We start from the raw sequence: 20,916 nt of genomic DNA, 5'->3' as shown, positions 1-20,916 counted from the left end.
ACTTACTTCTTAATTATGATCACCGTTTATCATATTTAAGTATTTCATGGTGTTCAAATTCTAAATATGCTTCTTTTCTTTTTTTTTTTTTTTTGACAAAAAGAAAAGGATTTCATTAGTGAAAGATAGCCAAACGACACTTACAAAAACAATTTCGAGGAAAACTAAAATTCCAACACAAATACAATTCACCTTAAAACTAGTTACATCGCAGATTCGATTAACGATCGCCTTTACAGAAATCTTCATCCGAAGCAATACAATTTGTGAGTTAGCACTAAATTGGTTTGAGATCCACGGATGAATAGTTCTTTGGGTGAAAAAACTCATATGGCCTTCTAGATACTTTTGGAGATTGTGAAACCCTAAATCTTCAATCACTACAAGAAAACAGACATTTTATGACAGCTTTTTTCTGTCACAAATAAGAAATAAACCGTCGCAATTACAAGTTACGACGGCTAACTGTCGTAATTTTTTTGTCGCAATCACAGTTGTTGCAAAAAAAAAATTAACGAAAGTTTGATTGTCGCAAACACAATTACGACGATTTTTCTTAATTTCAGCGACAAATTCAAAAATACGTCGTTGTAATTGTGTTGCGACAGACAAAAACTATCGCAAAAATGTGAGTTTACGACAGTTTATAGTTGTCGCTGATTGCGACGGTTTGAAAAACTATCAGAATCTGCGATAGCTACAAACTGTCGCAAATATGAAATTGTACGACAGTTGTAAGCTGTCGCTGAGAACGACGGTTAAAAGCCGTCGTAAACTACAACAGCGTTTATCTGTCGCCAACTTCTTACTTACGGTCAACTTTAGTCTGTCGTAATATACGTGAGATAAAAATTGTCTTCTTTTCCGCCACCTATTTCACCCTAAGCTGAACCTACATCCATTAATCGAGAGCACTAGTAATATAAATAAATGCATAAATTAAACTCATACTAATTACATTAAAGTTTAATAATATTTAGCAAAATAAGTTATTCACCAAGTTAGAAATATAACATCCAAAAGGTTAGTACTATACATATAGCATACAAAAGGTTAGTACTAAAAATATAATACAAAAGGTTAGTACTACACGTAACATGCTTATGGTTAGTGCTAATAACAACTAACAAAGCTAAGACACTGGAGTTTGGTCAGCACCATCACCTCCCGCCTGTGATGGAGAGGTGGAGTACGAGTAGGAGTGCAAGAAGAAAGGTACTCATGGCCAAACTCAGACCAACCCTTCAACATCTACGTAGTGAGAACCTTGTTCGCTCGTTGTGCCTCCTCCCTTTCTTTTTTGAGTGCCTCTTGCAGCCTGACATCGAACTGAGCATGGATGTCCTCCAAGCGCGCTTTAACCTCTTCTTGTACCCGGGCTTCAACCTGAGAATTAATTGAAGGACAGTATGGTTGCGACAAACCATCTCCACGACCAGGAGGGGGTTCGTAGAATAGGCGATCACTCTGACCTAGTCCCTTAACCAAACCCTGCTTCCTACCACCAACTGTCTCCCAGTACAACTGGTTGGGGTTAGGTTGTGAACCCTGAGTAGTGCATTCTTCCACCTTCTTCTCATATGCATCCTGCAAAAATACACATACATACATACACACATACATACAAACAGAGTTAAGTTTCTCATCATTTTACTACATTTTAATTTGAAGTTGCAATAAAGTACTAACAATATAATAAATTTGCAAAGTCCCCTCCTACCCTCCCCTATATAGTGGGGCTTAATTTTTTTTCCTCACTTGATTATATGCAATCTTCATGGTTTGATACGAGGTGAAAATATGGAACTTGGTTGTGATTCTGATACTGGCGGTCAGGTAACATTAATCCAAGTTTGTGTGATTCATAGCTTTATCTCATTATGACAGACTTATAAATATGAATATTTCTGCCTTTGGATTACAGGTGAAATATTTGGTTGAGCTTACAAGGGCTCTTGGTTTGATGCCAGGAGTTTATCGAGTTGATTTGCTAACTAGGCAGGTATGTGGATTGGAGTCATGGAGAGCCTACTGAGATGCTAAATCAAACAGATTCCAATGGCTTTGATGATGATAATGATGATTATGAGATGGGAGAGAGTAGTGGTGCTTACATTGTTCGTATACCTTTTGAACAAAGAAGGTCATATGCTTTCATACTTTCCTAAAACTCATATTTGAACTGAATTGAGCAAACTAACCCTTAATTAAGGTCTTATTTGCATGCATTCAAGTTTCTAACACTTAAAATGAAACTTTTAGATCATATCTCTGCCATATGTTTTATGCATGAAAAGAGTAAAAAGGAAGAGTTAGTTTTAGGAAAAACATAAAAATTTGCAATTATGTTTACTTGTCAGCAAATTGATCCCATCACTGATGATATTTCAGATGAACAAAGCATTTATTCTAATTGATGCGACAAAATATTTGGCTGGAGTTAACAGGAACATTAAAAGACTTAGATATGCTAGAGCAGACTCGACAGCATATGACGATTATAACAAGAGTGTGGCTTCTGAGAACATTGAAATTGACCTAGATTTTAATAAGGCTATTCAAACAGAACTTCTGCAGCCATTACACATTGACATAGAGGTAAGTATAGAAGAGCTTGAGGTTCTAATCACAATAAAATGCCCAATGAAGGAATGCTTATTGATTCATATTATGGAAGTACTAAACAATCTTAGTTTCAAGACTCATCACTCACCTCAATCATCAACTCTTGATGGTATTGTAGGCGTCGTGTGAAGTGCGCCTACGTTAAAGCATGTGTGAATATGATTGGCACTCATAGGAAATTGGAATTGACATAATACGATTAGGGACAAGGAAAGTAAGGAGCCACCAACAAGTTTTTAAGGAACTTGTAAACCGTTCACGGATCATTTAAGGCAACCACGAATAAGGGACAACGAAGGCAACAACGATCGACCCGTGAAGGTTACACCCCATTCATAATCCATGAGATTACTAACTCCATATGGTTCTAATCCACGAAAGGAGGATCGGGGATGATGGTACGAAGTGAGTCATGGAGTCACATTCGCCCGTATTGGCCTCTACTCGGTTCTTATAGTGAAAAGTGATTCCTGCGATTTCAAAGGCATACAAACAAAATATTCAATTTGCTCCAAACTATTATTAGGCTAATTTGGTTTAATATTAATGCAACACATAATTCTAGAATACTAGTGATCACTTGAATTAATAACAAGATTAAAAAGGATCCTAAATCGGTTGTCCAAATTATCTTAATAGGTGTGATTTTCAATTACATATTCCTTTTAAACATGCAATATAGCGACCATAAAAATAATAGAATACACATTAATATTGGAAGCAATTTAACAATAATAGTGTAAGTCAAATCGCATATAAATAAACCTAATCATGATACTAGCAATAAGAATAAAAATAAGAGCAATTAAGTGATTAATTACTCACTTTCCGCATTTCCTTTAATTGCTACATCATGAATAAACTGTTAGTAACTTCAATAAAAAATATAAATCAAATGAAAATTAAATTAAATTAAAAGTAGATTTGATTTGGTCCAAACCCTCAGTTAATTCTACCTATCATGCCTTGGTTAAAGTATAGAACTTCAAGTATTGTATGGAATCCTTGGAGTGCTTGAAGGAAGGAATAGTGAAAGAAGGAATATAGGTTTAAGGATTAGAATATGAGAGAGAGAGAGAAGAGAATGATTTTTGGTGTAAAAGAGAGAAAGAGAGAATGATTTTGTGATCCATCTTGTTGATGATTGAAAAAGGGGAGATGTGACCTCTATTTATAGAGAAAAAAGAAGGGTCGAAAAAACAAGATAAGATCTTAATTAAATCGGAATAAAACTCGATAAACTGCAGTTTTTGCGATTTTTGTTTTTATCATATCTTTTGATCTAGAAATTGGAATAAGATAAATAAGATATCGTTGGAAAGATATTGAAGTCTAATTTCTAACCAAATTAGAATCAGATTATAATATTTTGTAGAATAAAAGATATGGACGAAATAGTGAGACGGTGTCAATTTTGGATAGAGTTTGACATTTTATTCATATCTTTTCCGTTATAGCTCGGAATTGATATTATAATATATTATTGGAAATATAATTTCAAGTGCTATCCAACCATATAAAATTTGGATAAAAAATATGAGGCATGAAAATCATATCTGACTATCTTTGAACATCTTTTAATTCGGATAGAAATAGGATTTTCAAAAAGAAAAGTCTTATTCAATTTCAAACTCTTTAATCTTATCTTTTCAAAAAGGATAATTAATATCTTTTAGAAAATTATAGAAGCTTCCAATTAATCCTAATTGGTTTATGAATGGGATTAAATAATTTGGACCCTCCACATAATCATTGGGTCGTAGGTAAGGTGGGCTAGGGTTCGGTTTGGGCTCGGCTTAATATTTTGGCCATAACTTATTCGTTATAACTCGGATTTGAGCTTATAATATATCGCTCTTTTAAATCCCCATCCAACTATCCAATCATTGAACCCAGATAATGGACCAAAATAAACTGGACTAAACGTTTTTATAAAAAGGACACGAAATGAATGATTTTAAAGGACACGAAATGAATTATTTTGGGTTTAAAGGCACGAAAAGAGGAATATAAGTTATGATTTGGGGAAATGGGCTAGAAGTTGGGTTGGTTTATGAGATGAAAATATGGATTTAAGCACTCCAAAGATTAAATACTCATTCCGACCAATAATGGTGATGAAAGGTTGTTCATCATCGGGTTTGGTTTTGGGGAGACATTTTTAGGTGTCATTAGGTATTCTCACCGTATTCCTTAAATTCAAGGTTTGAGTCCACCACTGAATCTTAGCAAATCTATCGATGGACATCTTTTCATTTATAATCATCAGTCTAGACAAATCCTGAAACGAGGTCGGTAAGTTCATGAATACTGATTTTTCTTTATTTTTTTTTAAACTTCATTTCAGTTTCAGAAGGCAGCATTTGCATCAGCAGGGATGATCAAAGAAGCTCAATGTGGAGATAAATCAGCAGCTTCTGTATATTATTAAATAAAATAATAATAAATAAAAAAATAAAAATAAAAAACTATTGAAACTGAATGACTATCTTAAACTTAATTAGTTCATTTTCTTTATTTACTAAATTTGGACTACCAATTCACATATCATATGTCACAGGTGGAAGACAAGAAAAATAAAGGGAAGGCTATGTTGGACTTACCTATAAAAGTATATACACGAAGAAGGAAAGGTCAACGTGGACAAGGAGGAGGAGCAGCAGGGAACAACCCACTCCCTCAAGATAATTCTAATGAAGAAGCAAACAAAACTAATTAAGATTGAGGGAGGGAAAGAAAGTAAACTAGTTTCTATGTGCCTTAAGGTCCTTGACCATTCTAGTATAAGGGGGTCTGATTGTATTGAGGGAGGGCATTCAGAAAATTGTTGAGGATACACTTGGAGACTTGCAACCTCAAGTTTCTAGGAGATTGGCAGCCAAAAGTTGCTGCCCACTTCCTTCACCACAAACCACATAACCTAGTTTGAGTTCCGATGGCCAATGAAGCTTTAATGGGGCTCTATCATATGCGATAGCAGCATAGGCTTTGGTTCTATAGGTTTCCTAGGCAAAATTCCTTTCTGCTTTTACACTTCATTCTCCATTGCCCCTTGGAGCAACCCCTCTGCATCTAGAAACCTGGCCACCAAGCAACTTTTTATTCCTAAGCAAGTACCAACAACCGAAGCTTCATATTGTCAGGTGATATAATTGAGCTAGATAAGTATTTCCTTACAGAAATGAATTTTTTAATAAAGTAGTAACTCTCTTGTATGAGACTTCACATTAGGTTTCCGACTTCAGTAGAGTTCCAACAGTAATGACTAAAGTTTAACTTAATCAAGTAGTGATTACAAGGCTTTGAGTATTAAGAGTTAAGAGTGCCTAAATGCTATGTGAATAGAAACTGATGAGGTTTTATTCATGATGCATGCAAGGAACTATGAAATGATGCATCCAACAAAGACAGCACAGTATCTGTTCCGCCAAGAGTTAAATAGCAAAGATGCAACATAAAACTATAAAATTATTTGCTCAGAGATTAGCAGCTTAAAGTTTAGAGATTGGCAGCCTAAAATTTCACTGTGTTAGCCAAAGTTTCACTATGTTAGCCGGTAATCAAAGTATTCAGGTAAGAACCCCTTCTTATACAAATGAAGTTTCACTATGTTAGCTGGTAACAAATGTTTAATCTTGCATTTCACACAAGGGCATCTAACTTCATCTAACCCCGGGCTCTCGGGATTTGCTTTGCAAAAAGCAATGAAATCATCATCAACCCCTTTCAAGAACTCGGGCCTTAAGTTACTACCGTCTTTTCTATCGAACATCCACCAGCGCTCCTTCCTTTTCATGGTGACAAATTCTACAACACTATTCAAAATCGATAGATCACATAGTATAATGACAAACAACAATAATGCATTCATTTAAATGTCTGTATGTATGATATGGACTTAGATTTAAAATGATGTCCAAAGATCCATATCACTCCAACATTACCAATCCTTTGACATCTAACCCCACTAGTGACTGTAACCATACTTCTACATAAGAGAGTAATAATCACCTATCATTAAGAACCTCCAATATGAAGAACAAATCATAACATACTTTACGTTAATTAATATTTCTTAAACAAATTCTAAGCTTTAATCATGACATTCACTATTGTAAACTTGTATCTTATATATAATTTATACTTTTTCAAATTGGAACATGGAATTATTTTAGGAATGATATTTTAAACTATTACATACATACTAACTTTAAACAATATGCATACATACTTTAACTTGAAATTGAAACTACAATATACATAATTTTAGTATAAACATTAACATACTTATACACACTTAAAAGAAACTCATACTCATACTCATACTATAAACTAACTCCTATAACTCATACAAATGTAACCAAAACACTGCACAAATTGGAGTAATACCTATTCTGTCATCTAAAGCAACCAAGGAACACTAGGCCATAAGGTCATATAAAATGTACCAGGACACTATAGTTAGTTTATCACAAAGGATGTTTCTTGGGATTTTTACAAAGCAAATCTACACCAGAAATCTACCTAAGAACATACTGGAAAATGCATGCTGCGAGGAATCGTGATTTGACTTCAATATCATAAATAGAATAAATTCAAAGACGATCATGAAAGCAATAGACACGGGAAGATTCTACATAAAGATAAATCACATAAATAGCCTAAACTAGTAGCTTTACACTTAAATTTGACAACATAAATGGCATAAAAATTATAATTTTGCATCGTTTAAATATCACAAGAAAAGCCTTGCGTAATATCATTTAATGCGTCGCCAACTTCAATAGTGCATAAAATGCATATTGCAACACTAGCAAGCATCATCATATATGTAATAGGCACTAGCAACAGAGGAAGCACTTCAAAAGTTTGAAGGGATACATCTGAACAAAGAAACAGAGCCACAAAACAAAATTTTGTACTCCACCAAAAAAAAAAAAAGAAAAAAAAAACAGATAAAAATGATCAGCAAAACATATTCTAGGTCAAACTAGACTCATCTCTAATCCAAGAATACAGATCAGACTTCTTGACAGCAACACTTTTTGTAAATTAAAATTTGAGCTTATTGGCAGCTGATTTTCATTATTGATAAGAATTTGTTAAGATTTCATGTGAGAAACTTTAAAATAAGTCATGGCATAATTAAAAAGAACAAGTATACGCCTCACTTAACTTAATTTAAGATACTCATAATATACACAAGATGTAGAGGATAGAGCTACTCAGAATAGGCAATTTGGTTAAAAGATGGCTAATTTAATCTAAATAACCAAATGTACCCACAATAACAATGCAAACACTCTGATATATCAACATACATACTTTTAGTATATACATTTACATACTTATACACACTTTAAACAAACTCATGCTCACACTCATACTCATACTATAAACTAACTCCTATAACTAATAAAAATGTAACAAAAAATTTCATTCGAAGCATACAAAATAAATTTATGCACAACTCACCTTAGAAAGAAACCAACTCCAAGCAAAAGCAAACCAATTTGCTTATATCCTACATAAATGAGCAAAAATAAATAATTAACTACAAACTATTATAAATAATTGTGATAAAAATAGTAAGAACTAAGTTACAAACAATATGGAAGATGTTTTTCCAAATTTTTATTGCCCTTCTCAAGGTTTCTCACAATTCAAGGTTTTTTAAGGTAAAACCTCAATTTATAGCATTGCAATAGTCAATAGACAATAAGTTCTCCATTTTCAAAAAAAAAAAAAAAATAAAAATAAAAAGATGCAGTTATTCATAGCTTGGTGGTAAATGGAAATTATCTCAATTCCTACCTATTCTCTCTCTAATTCCCAATAAATTATTCGCATTTTATCACATTCTCCTTCATTTGTAAGTTGTTTGACCTCAATTCTTTATAATTTAAAGATAAAAAGGAAAAAGAAATTGCAAATAACTACATACATTCGAATCCGTAATACATTACATGATTGAAAACAAAATCATAAAAATCACAATTAAGCAAAACCCTAGCCAGATTAATACACAAACATAACTAATCGAAAAGGGGAAAATCCAAATTCACATTTGATTAAGTATTAACTGAGCTAAATCCCAATAAAAACATGAAAATTCATTTGGGAATGTGGGGAAATTACCAGTAAAACTGCCATGTTTCTATTGCCCTTCTCAAGGTTTCTCACAACTCATGATATATTGAAGATGTTTACCTAAAACCTAGACTGATATGTTCAATTTGTTGCCAATTCACATAATCAATTTGGACTTCAAATCAATTTGGCATGATAAATTCAGAGTCATTCTCAAATTCCAGTATTACTAACGAAAAAAAAACAAAAAAATTTTTTAAAAAAAAAAAAGAAAAACATGGGTCAATTTTTACCTCAAACAGGCGTCACGTGTGAAATCAGTCCGGCGTCAGGGCAGTCGAAGCTTCAGCGCTAGTGAACTCGCACACCGGAGTCAGGGAAAGCGGCAAACCGGCGTCAGAAGAAGCGACACTCAGGTGGCCCTCCGATAGCTTAAGGGAAGCGACGAAAAATTTAGGGTTTAAGTGATAAAATGATAAAATTAAAAATAATTACATATAATACACATGAAAGGGGATTACTGACTAATTGATTGTGGAGGACCAAATTCCCAACGACGGATCGACGGAAGAAATTCCCTCTTGCTCCTCTCTCGTCGCGGCTCTGTTAAAGGGAAGTGAAGGTGAAAGAGGGGAATTAGAGTCATTTTAATTAAATTTATTTTCTTTTTTTTTAATAAAAAAAATACGATAATCTGCGACGGTTTTGCGATAGTTTATGACTTTCGAAACCTTTTAGAAATATTAAAAAATTAAAAAAAACTTTACGACGGTTTGTAACAGTCGTAATACCTGTATAAAAATTGAAAATAAAATCATATAATTTCAACGACAAACAAACTGTCGCAAAAGGGATATAAACTGTCGTAGTTTGCGACAACTTATAAAACTGTCACAAAATTATAAATTTACGACAGTTTTTTATGACCGTCGCAGATGAACTATCGTTATTTAGGCGGATTTTAGAAGTGAATCTTTGACAGACGAACAAACAAATATATTAAACCTAATAGAATAAACACCACCATAAAGATGTGATCTTTTATTGAAAGCAATAATTTTTTTTTTTTTTTGGGTTTACCACTGGTAAAAACACCGGTGGAAGCCCCTACAAAAATTTACAATAGAGACTAGAGGAAAAAAGATGGAGGGGAAAGAGAGAGAAGGAGAAGATTTAATGAAAACCTTCCAAAAAAAAAAAAAAGTAGAGAAAATCTAGCAATGGAGGCTAGAAAAATCCTTCCAATGAAGAAATCCTAGAGGGGATCAAAAACCCCACCCAAGGAGAAAACCTAGAGGGAAATATATTGTTTCCTATTTAAAGTAACACTTGTTATATCTAAATATACTTCTTTGTCTCCAAAATTTTACGTCTATTTGTGTTGAACAATAGAGAGTACATATAGGATTAAAAAAATATTGAATTTAAAGGGATAACACATTAAGTTTATAAGATTTTTTTTTTTTTTTTTTTTTTTTGCACCTAATCCAAAATGATATACATTTTTTTTTTGGGAAATTCTCACTAGTAATTATCTATTATTTTTTTTTCTCAATGGTAAAGGGTGCAACTTTTAATTATCCTTGGTAACCAAACATTAATATGATTAATTAAATGGTAACATGTGTTTTAGTATTGGTTAATTATTTAACCAGGGTTTAGTTCTTGAGATGCGAAAAGACAATTTTGCCCCCCATTTATTTTACCCCAACCAACTGTGTCTAATCAAATTAAGTGAACTGGTTTGATCGTTCATCTTCATCAGTTGGAAAAATTGAACTCAGAGAATTGGAGAGCAATTTGCGAAGAATTTCAATCAAAAAATCACGAGCGATCTTCTAAAATCTGGGTTTTTTAGTTAGTAGGGTTTTAATCAAACAAATTGGGGTTTTTTGGGGGGATTGTTTGGTGAATTGCGAGGGACTTGGTGAAACAGATTCTTAGGTTTGCTGGGTGAAGTACGATCGAATTCTGTTCGTAAGGCTTGCAAGATCAAATTTTTAGCCATTATCTGAGGAAAATTACAACATAAAACTCAATTCGAAGCCAGGTATGATTATATTTTTTGCAATTTGTTGTGCTATGCTCTGTTTTCGTGTGTTAGGGTATGATTCTTATAGTGTTTGTTGCTGTTGTGTTGTTTGGTTGTGTATTTGTTGCAGAATGGGTGATGTTGTAGTGTTGCAATTTCAATATAGGGGTATTGATGTTTCTGTGAATGTTGAGGATGTTGATAAGGTGAATTTAATAGACCTCATAGTTGAGTATTGGGAGAAGGCTAAGGAAAATAATGTACAAACACCCCAAAACCCGACTTTTCAATATGTGTATAAAATGAAGCATGTGTCTCTGAATTGTGATGCTGATTTGATGAAGATGTTTGCTAACCTACCTGATAAGAAAGAGATATATGTATGGGTAGGGGATGGCCTTAAGGATACTAAGGTAGTGTCTGCTGCAAGGTCACTTGTTTTAGGTAAATCACCCATGGAAGTTGATAAACAAGTAGTTAATGAAATAGGAAGTCCTAGTGCTAGCAATCCTAAGCTGACCCCTAGAAAGAGACAGAACACTGTGGTTGAAGCTGAGGTTATTCTGAAGAAGAATTTGAGAGGCATGTTGCTAGTTTGAATAAGGCAAAGCCTGCACCCATTGTTGAAAGTTATATACCTGAAGGAACTGACATTGAAGCAACTTGGGATGATGTCTTAAGGGATGGACTTATAAGAGGCAGAGGGAAAGGGAGAGGTAGAGGGAGAGGGAGAGGTCAGGGGAGAGGGAGAGGAAGGGGTACTGGGAGAGGAAGAGGGAGAGGCAGGGGTAGGGGTAATGCAGTTGAAAATTGGTTTAATATTTCACCAACACCATGGCAAGTTGATCAACCCATAGATTATGAATATCCTCTGTTAGACCATGAACCTCAACCTCAGACAGAACATGATCCTCAGTCACAACATGAATCCCAACCACAAATCCCAATTGAAATCAGTCTCCAACAATCACAATCACAATCACAATCCCAGCCTTGTACCCAACCTATGATTGCACCATTAGCAAACACTGGAGAGTTTGGTGGAGGGCAGAATTCTGAATCATCCAAGTCCTCTAGGGCAACAACCATTTTTAGGAGAAAACTTCCTAGGACTACTGCAAAGAGGAAGGGAATTGTGATTAGTGCTAGTGCTTCTGGTGGTGACAGTGATATGAACACTGTTAGTGTAGTTGGGAGTAGAAGAAGGAGTAGTTCAGGTAGCTTGGGGGCTGGTAGTAATGGGAATGACAATAATCAAAGCCTGTCTTTATATGAAGAAGAAGATGATGGGGGTTATGAACCAAATGAGAGTGATGAGGGGTCAGATACTGATGAGAGTGTTGACATTGAAGATGAATTATCTCAGGATGAGTATGACCCAATGGTTGAGGATACTTTTGATCTATTTGATGAGCCTGCTTTTGAGTGTGAGAAGGATGAGGATAATTACTTTAGTAAGCTTTACAATAATGGGGAAGTGTATCAGGATATGGGTTTTGGGAGAATAGAATTGAAACCTTGGCAACTATTCATGGACAAACAGCATCTTAGGGATGTTGTAAGGGACTATTGTATTCAGTGTGGATTTTCATTGGTAGTGGACTATGCAAACAACTTAAGATACACAGTTAGATGTTCTGATGCACATTGTCAGTGGAGATTACATGCTGCTGTTTTGCCAGATGGAACCACTTGGGCTATTAAGGGGATTCAAAACTCTGAACACACCTGCCAAGGGTTGGAGTCTAGGAACAGTATGGTTAATGTTAGGTGGGCAAAAAGGGTCTTGCTGGAGGACATTAGAGCAAACAATGACATACCTGCTAAGTCATTGAATGAACTTCTTTGGAAAAGGTTCGGTGTAGAAATGGCTCAGTCAACACTATACAGAGTGAGAGCAAAGGCATTAGAAGAAATCCATGGAGGGCATGATGTATCTTACAAGCTGCTGCCACTTTATTGTGATGTTATTAAAAATTTGAACCCCAATTCATTGGCACACTGTTTGGAATCCAGCAACCCATCCAGAAAGCCCATTAGCATTCAAGAGCATTTTCATATCATTTAAACCTGTTTTGGATGGACTATTTGCTGGCTGTAGAAGCATTATTGGGGTGGATGGGACTCACCTAAAGGGGAACTATGGTGGAGTTCTACTTTCAGCTATTGCTTTGGATGCAAACAATGAATTGTTTCCAGTTGCCTGGGCAATAGTTGAAGCTGAAAACACTGATACATGGAAGTTTTTCATCTGGCATTTGAAGAATGCATTGAAGGATAGTGGAAGAGGAGATGAATGGTGTATCATCTCAGATAGGCAAAAGGTAAACTCTTATGACTTGTCCTGGTTTTTTAGTTCATAGTTTACTAAATTTTGTTGCTGACTCACTTATGAACATGTGTGTGAAAACTAGGGTATACAAGCTGCACTAACTGAATTATGGCCTAAATCTGGTAGAAGATACTGCTGCAAACATCTTGTCAAGAACTTCAAGGGGGAATTCCTAGGATTACTCATGTTCTCACTCTTTTGGAAGGCAGCTGGGGCTTATAACCCTTTTACTTTCAGAAAAGCAATGGAAGCTCTCCAGAAGGCTAATCCCTTGGAATTAGTTTGGTTATCAAAAGTGGAACCCCAATCAACATGGTCAAAACATGCTTTCAACCCTAACATAAAGTGTGATGTGAATAAGTCAAATTTTGTAGAGAGCTTTAATGCTACTCTAGGAATTAACAGATGCAGACCTGTTCTCACTTTACTTGAAGGTAGCCTTATGCTTATGCTTATGCTGAGTTGCATTACCAAACTTAGTAGCAAGAACTGAATTTGTTTACATTTTAATGCAGGGATCAGAAGACTGACTATGGTCAGACTGGCCACTAGAAAGGAGCAGTGTGAGAGTTGGAATGATGATATTTGTCCAAATATCATTAGAAGATTGCAAGTGCTTAGTCATGAGTCTAGGACTTGTAGGTGTTTGAAGGCTGGAGCTGGAGAGTATGAAGTGTTAGATGGTAAATCAGTGTTGCCTGTCAACTTAAATGACAAAACTTGTGCATGTAATGTGTGGCAGCTGTCTGGATTGCCATGTAAGCATGCTATGAGGGCTATTATACATGCAAATGAGGATCCTAAGAAGTATGTGAGTGAATGGTACTCCTTGAGAAGGTACAAGCTCACATATGGCAACACAATCAAATCCATCCCAGCTGTTGAATAATGGCCTGACAACACCTACCCAGAAATAGCCCCACCCAATATGAAAAGAGGTATTGGTAGGCCAGCAAGAAATAGAAGAAGGGAGGAAGGTGAGCAGGCCAAGGGTAAAAGGTCCAAGACTGTTAAGTGCAGCAAGTGCCAAAACTATGGGCATAACTCTCAGACATGCCAAGGAGGGCTCACTGGAAAAGAAAAAGCATCCAAGGCAGCAACTGAAGGGAAGAAGAACAAGAAACAGGGACCCAAACCAAAGCCAAAGGGGATCTCTCTGTCCTAACCTGATCCAACAACAGATGCATCATCATCCCAGCCTATAAGAAGTTCACCAAGAACAAGGAAGGGTGTCTCTGCCTCTCAGCCTGCTTAGTTGATTTATTTAGAATGCAACTGTTATTTTGTGGAGCTATTTTGCTGTTTGTGTGTTTTTTGGACATATTTAAAAGTTGTGATGTATTTTCTCTAAGTAAAAGATGTTAGTAGACACATCTTTGACAATAGTTAGTGGACATGGCAGTAGTAGTGAAACTTGTTTTGATATCATTTTGTAAGCAATCTGACTTTTGGCAGGAATTGACTTATATCATTTTGCAATTCTGTAATTACTATTCTATTGGATGCAATTGACTATATTATGGTTACTGTTATATTGGATGCAATAAATTTCATAAATTCAAAACCAACCATTTTATTGATAATAGCACAAAAGCCTTTCACAGTACATGAATTAGTCAAAGCATACCAAAACATACCAATAAGGGATGCATACATTAGTACTTAGAAACAACAGACAACAACACAAAATACAATATAAGCGCCAATTTCTCAGTAACTTTCATGAAATTGGCCAAATCCTTAACTTTTGTCTTCAAAGAACCAGATGAACCTCCTTCAACCTCGAATTCATCCCCTGCCCTGACTGCATCTCCTTCCTTCACCCAAGCAAAATTATCGCAGCCCCTACACTTGAAAAATAGCGATTTTTGCATCTCCTTCCTTCACCCACTCAAGCTTGTCGTCCATGGTGATAATCTTCGTTGATAGAGAGGATGAACCCAATTTTTCCATAAAAGAGTAATCTGGACAATGAAGAACCCTAGAATTGAGTAATTGAAGATGAATTGGGGGTTTTAGAAATGGGGAACGAAAACCAGAGAAAAAAAAAGGAGGGAAATAATTGTCAGGGTAAATAAGTCAATTCATTGTTATTAAACCATGGTTAATGATTTAATGATGTTTTTTTAAACACATGTTACCATTTAATTAAACATATTAATGTTTGGTTACCAAGGATAATTAAAAGTTGCACCCTTTACCATTGAGAAAAAAAAAATAATAGATGATTACCAGTGAAAATTTCCCTTTTTTTTTTTTAATTTTACGTAATTTCACATTTTTTTATATAAATTTTTTTTTATTACAATTACTTCTCATATTTCATATTTTTTTTTATCTAATCTGAACATAAATTTATATATATTTTGCCTCTTCATTTTTCTTAGATAAAATTTCCAATTTAAAAAGATAATGTTTTATTTTTATAATAAATTTAAGCTTTTAATTTTAATCCTACTTAATTCTATGTGGAGCTTCCAAATCAAAATTTTATGTGGCATAATCCTACAAGTCTCTAAAATACTAATCCTACCTGGCGCTCTAATAATTTTTGACAAATTTAAATTATATGTGGCTCTAGCTCTAAAATCTTGGAAAAAAAACTCCCCTTTATAGATTTACTAGTTTTGTGCTCGATCCCCAAATGGTTGATAAAATAAATGATAACATTTTACTTTAGTGTTAAATATGGTCAAATAATTCGTTATGATAATGTAGGATATTTAAATATACGGTATCATATGGAGTGCACTTTTTGTAGTTTTGTTTGTAAATAGATATCTATGTTACTTATTATTGACTTGAAATTATTTTATTGAACTTAAATTATTTTCACCGAGCTGAAAGTATTTTTACCAAATTAAAATTATTTTTACTGATTAAAACTTATTTTTACCGATTCTCTAGTTTTTTTTTAAATAAATTAAATAACAATGCATTTTGTATGCGGCTAACCACACCAAAGTAACCCCTATAAAATTGATCGAGTAACCCCTTGTAATACTAAATGATGATGAGTAACCTCTAACACTGACTAAACATCCCTTATCTATAACACTGATCGATTGAGTAATCATTATAACACTGACCAAGCTATGTAACCCCTATAACACTAACGAAGTAACTATTGTAATAATTGGTGAGACAATTTGGCCAACTACGTATAAAAGTTTGTGATTAAATATATATTATAAATAGATCTTATTTTAAAGAACTTTTTAAAACGAATTTGATGATGGATTTAGTATTGAGTTATAGGATATTTATTAAAAGTTATGATTAATTTTGTATATATGATATCTTTGAATTTAATCGATAATAAAACTCTGTACAATGATTTTATCTTAAAAAATCTATCCAAAAAACGCTTACTTAATATTATATGTATCACAATAATACCTATTTACCTCCTACGAGGCACAACGACACTTGGCTTGCGAGACCGACTTTATTTATCAGTGATGTGATATTAGGTTTTAATCATTTTTTAAACTATTATTAGTTTTTTTTTTCCAATGTTAAAATTATTTTAGAATTTTTTTTTTTTTAAATAGTCACCGGCCTCACCCCGCTCCCAAGCCCTCATCGACGCCCAGGCCAACCCTCTCCTTTTCTGGCCTACATACCCCTCCACCCTTGTCGTCGCTATCCCCTTCCCCCCCGAACCACCATCCCCAACCCCAAACCACCATCCCCTTCCCCCCCAAACCACCATCCTCTTTAACTTCCTCGAAACTCCTCTTCCTCCCCCATCAAACCCCCTAGAAAAACCCTCCCGCCCCCAAAACCCATCCTTTAATATACTACATTACTACTTCCTTCATTCAGGTTTTTCTTTCTTACTTTAAATTACCCCCTCTGTCACTATTTTTTTTTTTGCCCATTTGATTTTTCACGATCTCCAAGACACGTCATACAAAGCACATATCTTCATTTTCATACATGTTAAATTTATTAAAACATAAATAATAATTATAAAATATGCAATGAGCTGAATCTAACAAGATAATTCATGACTATATAATCTCTTATTGATTAACAGTAATTTACAATCAAAATTTATGAAGTTTGACCCAAAAATAACAATGGGGCAAAATAAAGGGACACAGGAGTAGGGATGGCAATCTAGTCCGGATCCGACCCTACTCCGCCCCGATCCGAGGTAAAATATCCGCTCCGAGTCCGAGAAAAAAGTAATCCGAGTTCGACTCCGTTAAAATAATCCGACTCCGAGTCAGAGGAGGGTCGGAGTCGGATCCTACAAAAAATCCGAGAAAAAAATCCGACTCCGACAAATGTCCAACTTTAACGGATTATCCGACTCCGACTCTAATAGATAGTGGATTTTTGTATGGGTCATGGTGGCATTGGGTGTGGGTTGTAAAGGCCCAAATAGCCCAACATCTCAAAGTATATTGAATAATGAAAAAAAAAACTCGGAGTCATGTCGGATCTGAGTCGGAGTCGGAGGTCGGATATTAAAGTCGGAGTCGGAGTCGGATGTCGGAGTCGGATGTCGGAGTCGGAGTCGGATGTCGGATTTAACCTCCGACTTCCTGTCGGGTCGGAGTCGGATTTAGCATAATCCGCTCCGAGTCCGACCCGTTGCCATCCCTACACAGGAGTAATATTGTTATATCTCACTCCTCACACCTTTTTTTAAAAAACTTTCTCCTCTCACATGGTCCCCATGCTTACTTTTTTTTTTTTTCTAATAATTATTCCTCTTTAACTAAATAATACCCTCTCTATCCCATAATACATGACATTGTCAAACATTGCATACATGCTAATGAACTAGTTTGTCTTTATTTTTATATAATTTAATATTGATGAAAATTATTTGAAAAATTATATTATAAAACTTTATATTAAAACCTATCTAACAATATATTTTTATTATGTTAATAAAAAAATTACGGTCAAACCTAATGCATGAATAGTGAAAAAAAGTCCAAAGTGTCATGTAATATGGGACGAAGGGAGTTGAGTAGTATTCAGTGAATATAATTTCAATTCAGTAAAATAATTTTATTCCATTAAAAATAATTTCATTTCATTAAAAAAATTAGTTTAGCAAAAGTAGTTTCATTTCAATAAAATATAATTTTAATTAGTAAAATTCATAAACTTTATTGAACAAAGATAATAAATAATAAGTAAAAAAAATGTATTAAACAGTAAACTATTTTCAATTTAGTATAAATAATTAAGTTCGGCAAAAATAATTTATAATTTAGTAAAAATAAATTCAATTCAGTAAAATAAGGTGAAGAGAATGACCAAAGTTTTACTCTTATACAATATGCTCAGGGTTTAAGCCCTATTCATTTAATTTCACCTTATTTTTGTTGATCTGAAATTATTTTTAAGAGTACTGGGACTTATTTTTACTGTAATTAAATTATTTTACAAATTAAAATTTATTTTTATTTATCCTTAATTATATTTTCTCACTAAAGTTACTAATTTTGCTGGTTAAAACTTTGAATAAGGTGAAAAAAAACATGACCTTAAGTTAGCTTATGAGTGTGTTTGAATTGAAGGAAATAGAGGGAAATGAAGGGAAGAAAAATGGAGGGAGGGATTATCTTTCATTTGAATAACAAACCTATACTTAGTATTTTAAAAACACATATTTTCACATGACACGTGTCATTACAAATTCACAAGTCACTCATTACTCCATATGCCACATGTCACCTCCCTTAATATTTTTGTTTAAATATTTATGCATTCTATTACATGCAAATTCAAGGAAGAAAATGAAGTGCTTCATTTCTACTATAATTAGTACATATTACATAAACATATTAATTATAATAAAAATTGTCTTTTCATCTCCTAGACTTAGAGTATAACTTAAACTAATATGTTATTTTATATCCCACAATCTTCATGTATATATACTTACCCAAATTCCTTCATCTTCTTTCACAGTTCTACTCTCGGTCCTTTTTTATTTTAAACTTCAGCAATGAAACAATTACTTCGTATATTTTATCAAAAGTTTCAACTTTTAAAAAGCACATCTATATATGAAAATAATTAATCCAAGTAACAACCCGTGCATTGAATGGGCCAAAAGGCTAACTAAGAATAAAGTGATTTGAAGGGGAGAGAAATGGAAGGATTAAATTATAACAAAATGATAACTTCAACAATAGTGTTAGTGGACCAACTCAACCAAAAGCTTAAGCTAATGGTTGAGGACAAGGAATATATTTTATACTCTATCACGCCCCCTCACACTGCACGAGAGCCCATTTGGACTAGAAGTGTGGATGCAACATGGGCCCTCCTCATACCCAGCGCTTAATATTGCACTTGAAAGTGGAGGGTGGATGAGATTCGAACCCATGACCTTTATGTCACGCTGGCTCCGATACCATGTTAGTGGACCATCTCAACCAAAAGCTTAAACTGATGGTTGATGTCTAGTAATATGTTTTATACTCTATCACTCCCCCTCATATGAAAGACCCTTTGGGCTTGAAATGTGTATGCAACACAGGCCCACTCATACCTGGTGTGAATTAATTCCACTTTGAAGGAGGGTGGATGAGATTCGAACCCGTGACCTTTCTGTCACGCTAACTCCGATACCATGTTAAAGGATCATTTCAACCAAAAGCTTAAGCTAATGGTTGAGGCCAAAGAATATATTTTATACTCTATCAAATAGAAAGATTTTGAATGAAAACTCATCATTTCCCTACACCACCCTCCCCTTTTTTTCCATCCCTTAACATAACCCAAACAAACTGTATTTGATTTAACTTGTTGATATGAGATTGATCATAACACTGCAATTTCCAATTCATAGTTCAGTGTTTTCCTCTAAAAAAAAAAAAGTCCAATTCTTTTTGGAAATTATATATGGCATTTCATGAACAATAATTTAAATAGCAACCACAAAATCGATAAAACAAAATGATTGCTCGTCTGTCTTCCAAAAAATAATAAAAAATATATCGATAAAATGAAAATTATTTTCGTGTTCAAAATGGGCCAACAATTAGTCCATTTCAAAAGAGGGACTATTCAATAAGATGCAGTGGGCCAGTAAAGTAAAGAAAGAAGCAAAGAACTTGCAAGTAAACTGCTGGAGGATCCCACCGTTATTGGCTCCGGCTTCAAATAAAAAACAATAATAAAAAAAATACTCGTAATAATAATAAAAAAAAAATGTAGGGCTCCCTTATTATTATTATTTTTTAAATATTATTACTTTTTTTTTCTTTAATGTTGTTAAATATTCACTTAGTGTTTTAATAAATGAATGTTTTGAATTTTATAGAATTTTAGAAAAGCTGAAAAAAATGTTTTATTTATTTAAATAGGGAAGGAGTACGAATTTAGATCGCACCTTGCAACTAAAAGAGAGAATCTACTTCACAAGACCAAAGGAGTTTTTATCCCAAAATTATACTTCGTATGTCAATAGGAGGAATAACCCTTATTCTTATAAAAGGTTTAATTCTCTCTTCTTTTCTTAATGCGAGACACTTAAATATGTTATTTGACAATTTTATACTTCAATAAATGTTTCCCTTAAATAAATGTGTTCGTGTTTAGTACTTATACTAAGGCCCTGTTTGGTTTAATGTACTCCGTAAAAGGTTTTCATGAAAAATAAATTTTTCATTTTTTTTTTCCCATTTTTTTTTGTTTGGTTTGTTAAGGGGTAGAAAACATTTTTTCAAGGGTGGAAAATTCCATCATTAATGATGGAAAACATTTTCCTTCCCAAAACAAGGTAAGACACATTTTCCTCTCTCCTCCTTACCTCCTTTTTTAACTTCCCTCTCATAGTCTCATTCATCCTTACATTTCC

The 20,916-nt window shown here is 34.0% G+C and overlaps 1 protein-coding gene across 6 annotated transcripts in view; it reads right to left on the bottom strand.

The window, feature by feature from the left end:
• The window catches only part of LOC145642003 (uncharacterized), an 87,873-nt gene extending 78,527 nt beyond the window's left edge, over window positions 1-9,346 (bottom strand). The window contains exons 1-6 of one of the 6 annotated variants that reach the window (XM_081693060.1): window positions 9,241-9,346; window positions 9,009-9,146; window positions 8,101-8,149; window positions 3,451-4,906; window positions 2,714-3,095; window positions 986-1,587 (exon numbers count right to left, since the gene is read on the bottom strand). In XM_081693060.1, the coding sequence (XP_081549186.1) occupies window positions 1,252-1,587; window positions 2,714-2,722 (345 nt within the window). In that variant the 5' untranslated portion in view covers window positions 2,723-3,095; window positions 3,451-4,906; window positions 8,101-8,149; window positions 9,009-9,146; window positions 9,241-9,346 and the 3' untranslated portion in view covers window positions 986-1,251. The other 5 variants (XM_081693052.1, XR_014115610.1, XR_014115609.1 and 2 more) reach the window with 5 other exon arrangements.
• Window positions 9,347-20,916: the final 11,570 nt, after the last annotated feature.

Source organism: Chenopodium album, chromosome 1, assembly GCF_948465745.1.
Source record: "Chenopodium album chromosome 1, dcCheAlbu1.1, whole genome shotgun sequence".
Taxonomy (NCBI): domain Eukaryota; kingdom Viridiplantae; phylum Streptophyta; class Magnoliopsida; order Caryophyllales; family Amaranthaceae; genus Chenopodium; species Chenopodium album.
The sequence above is the reverse complement of the archived record's forward strand: the minus strand, read 5'-3'. Positions and strand labels throughout refer to the sequence as shown.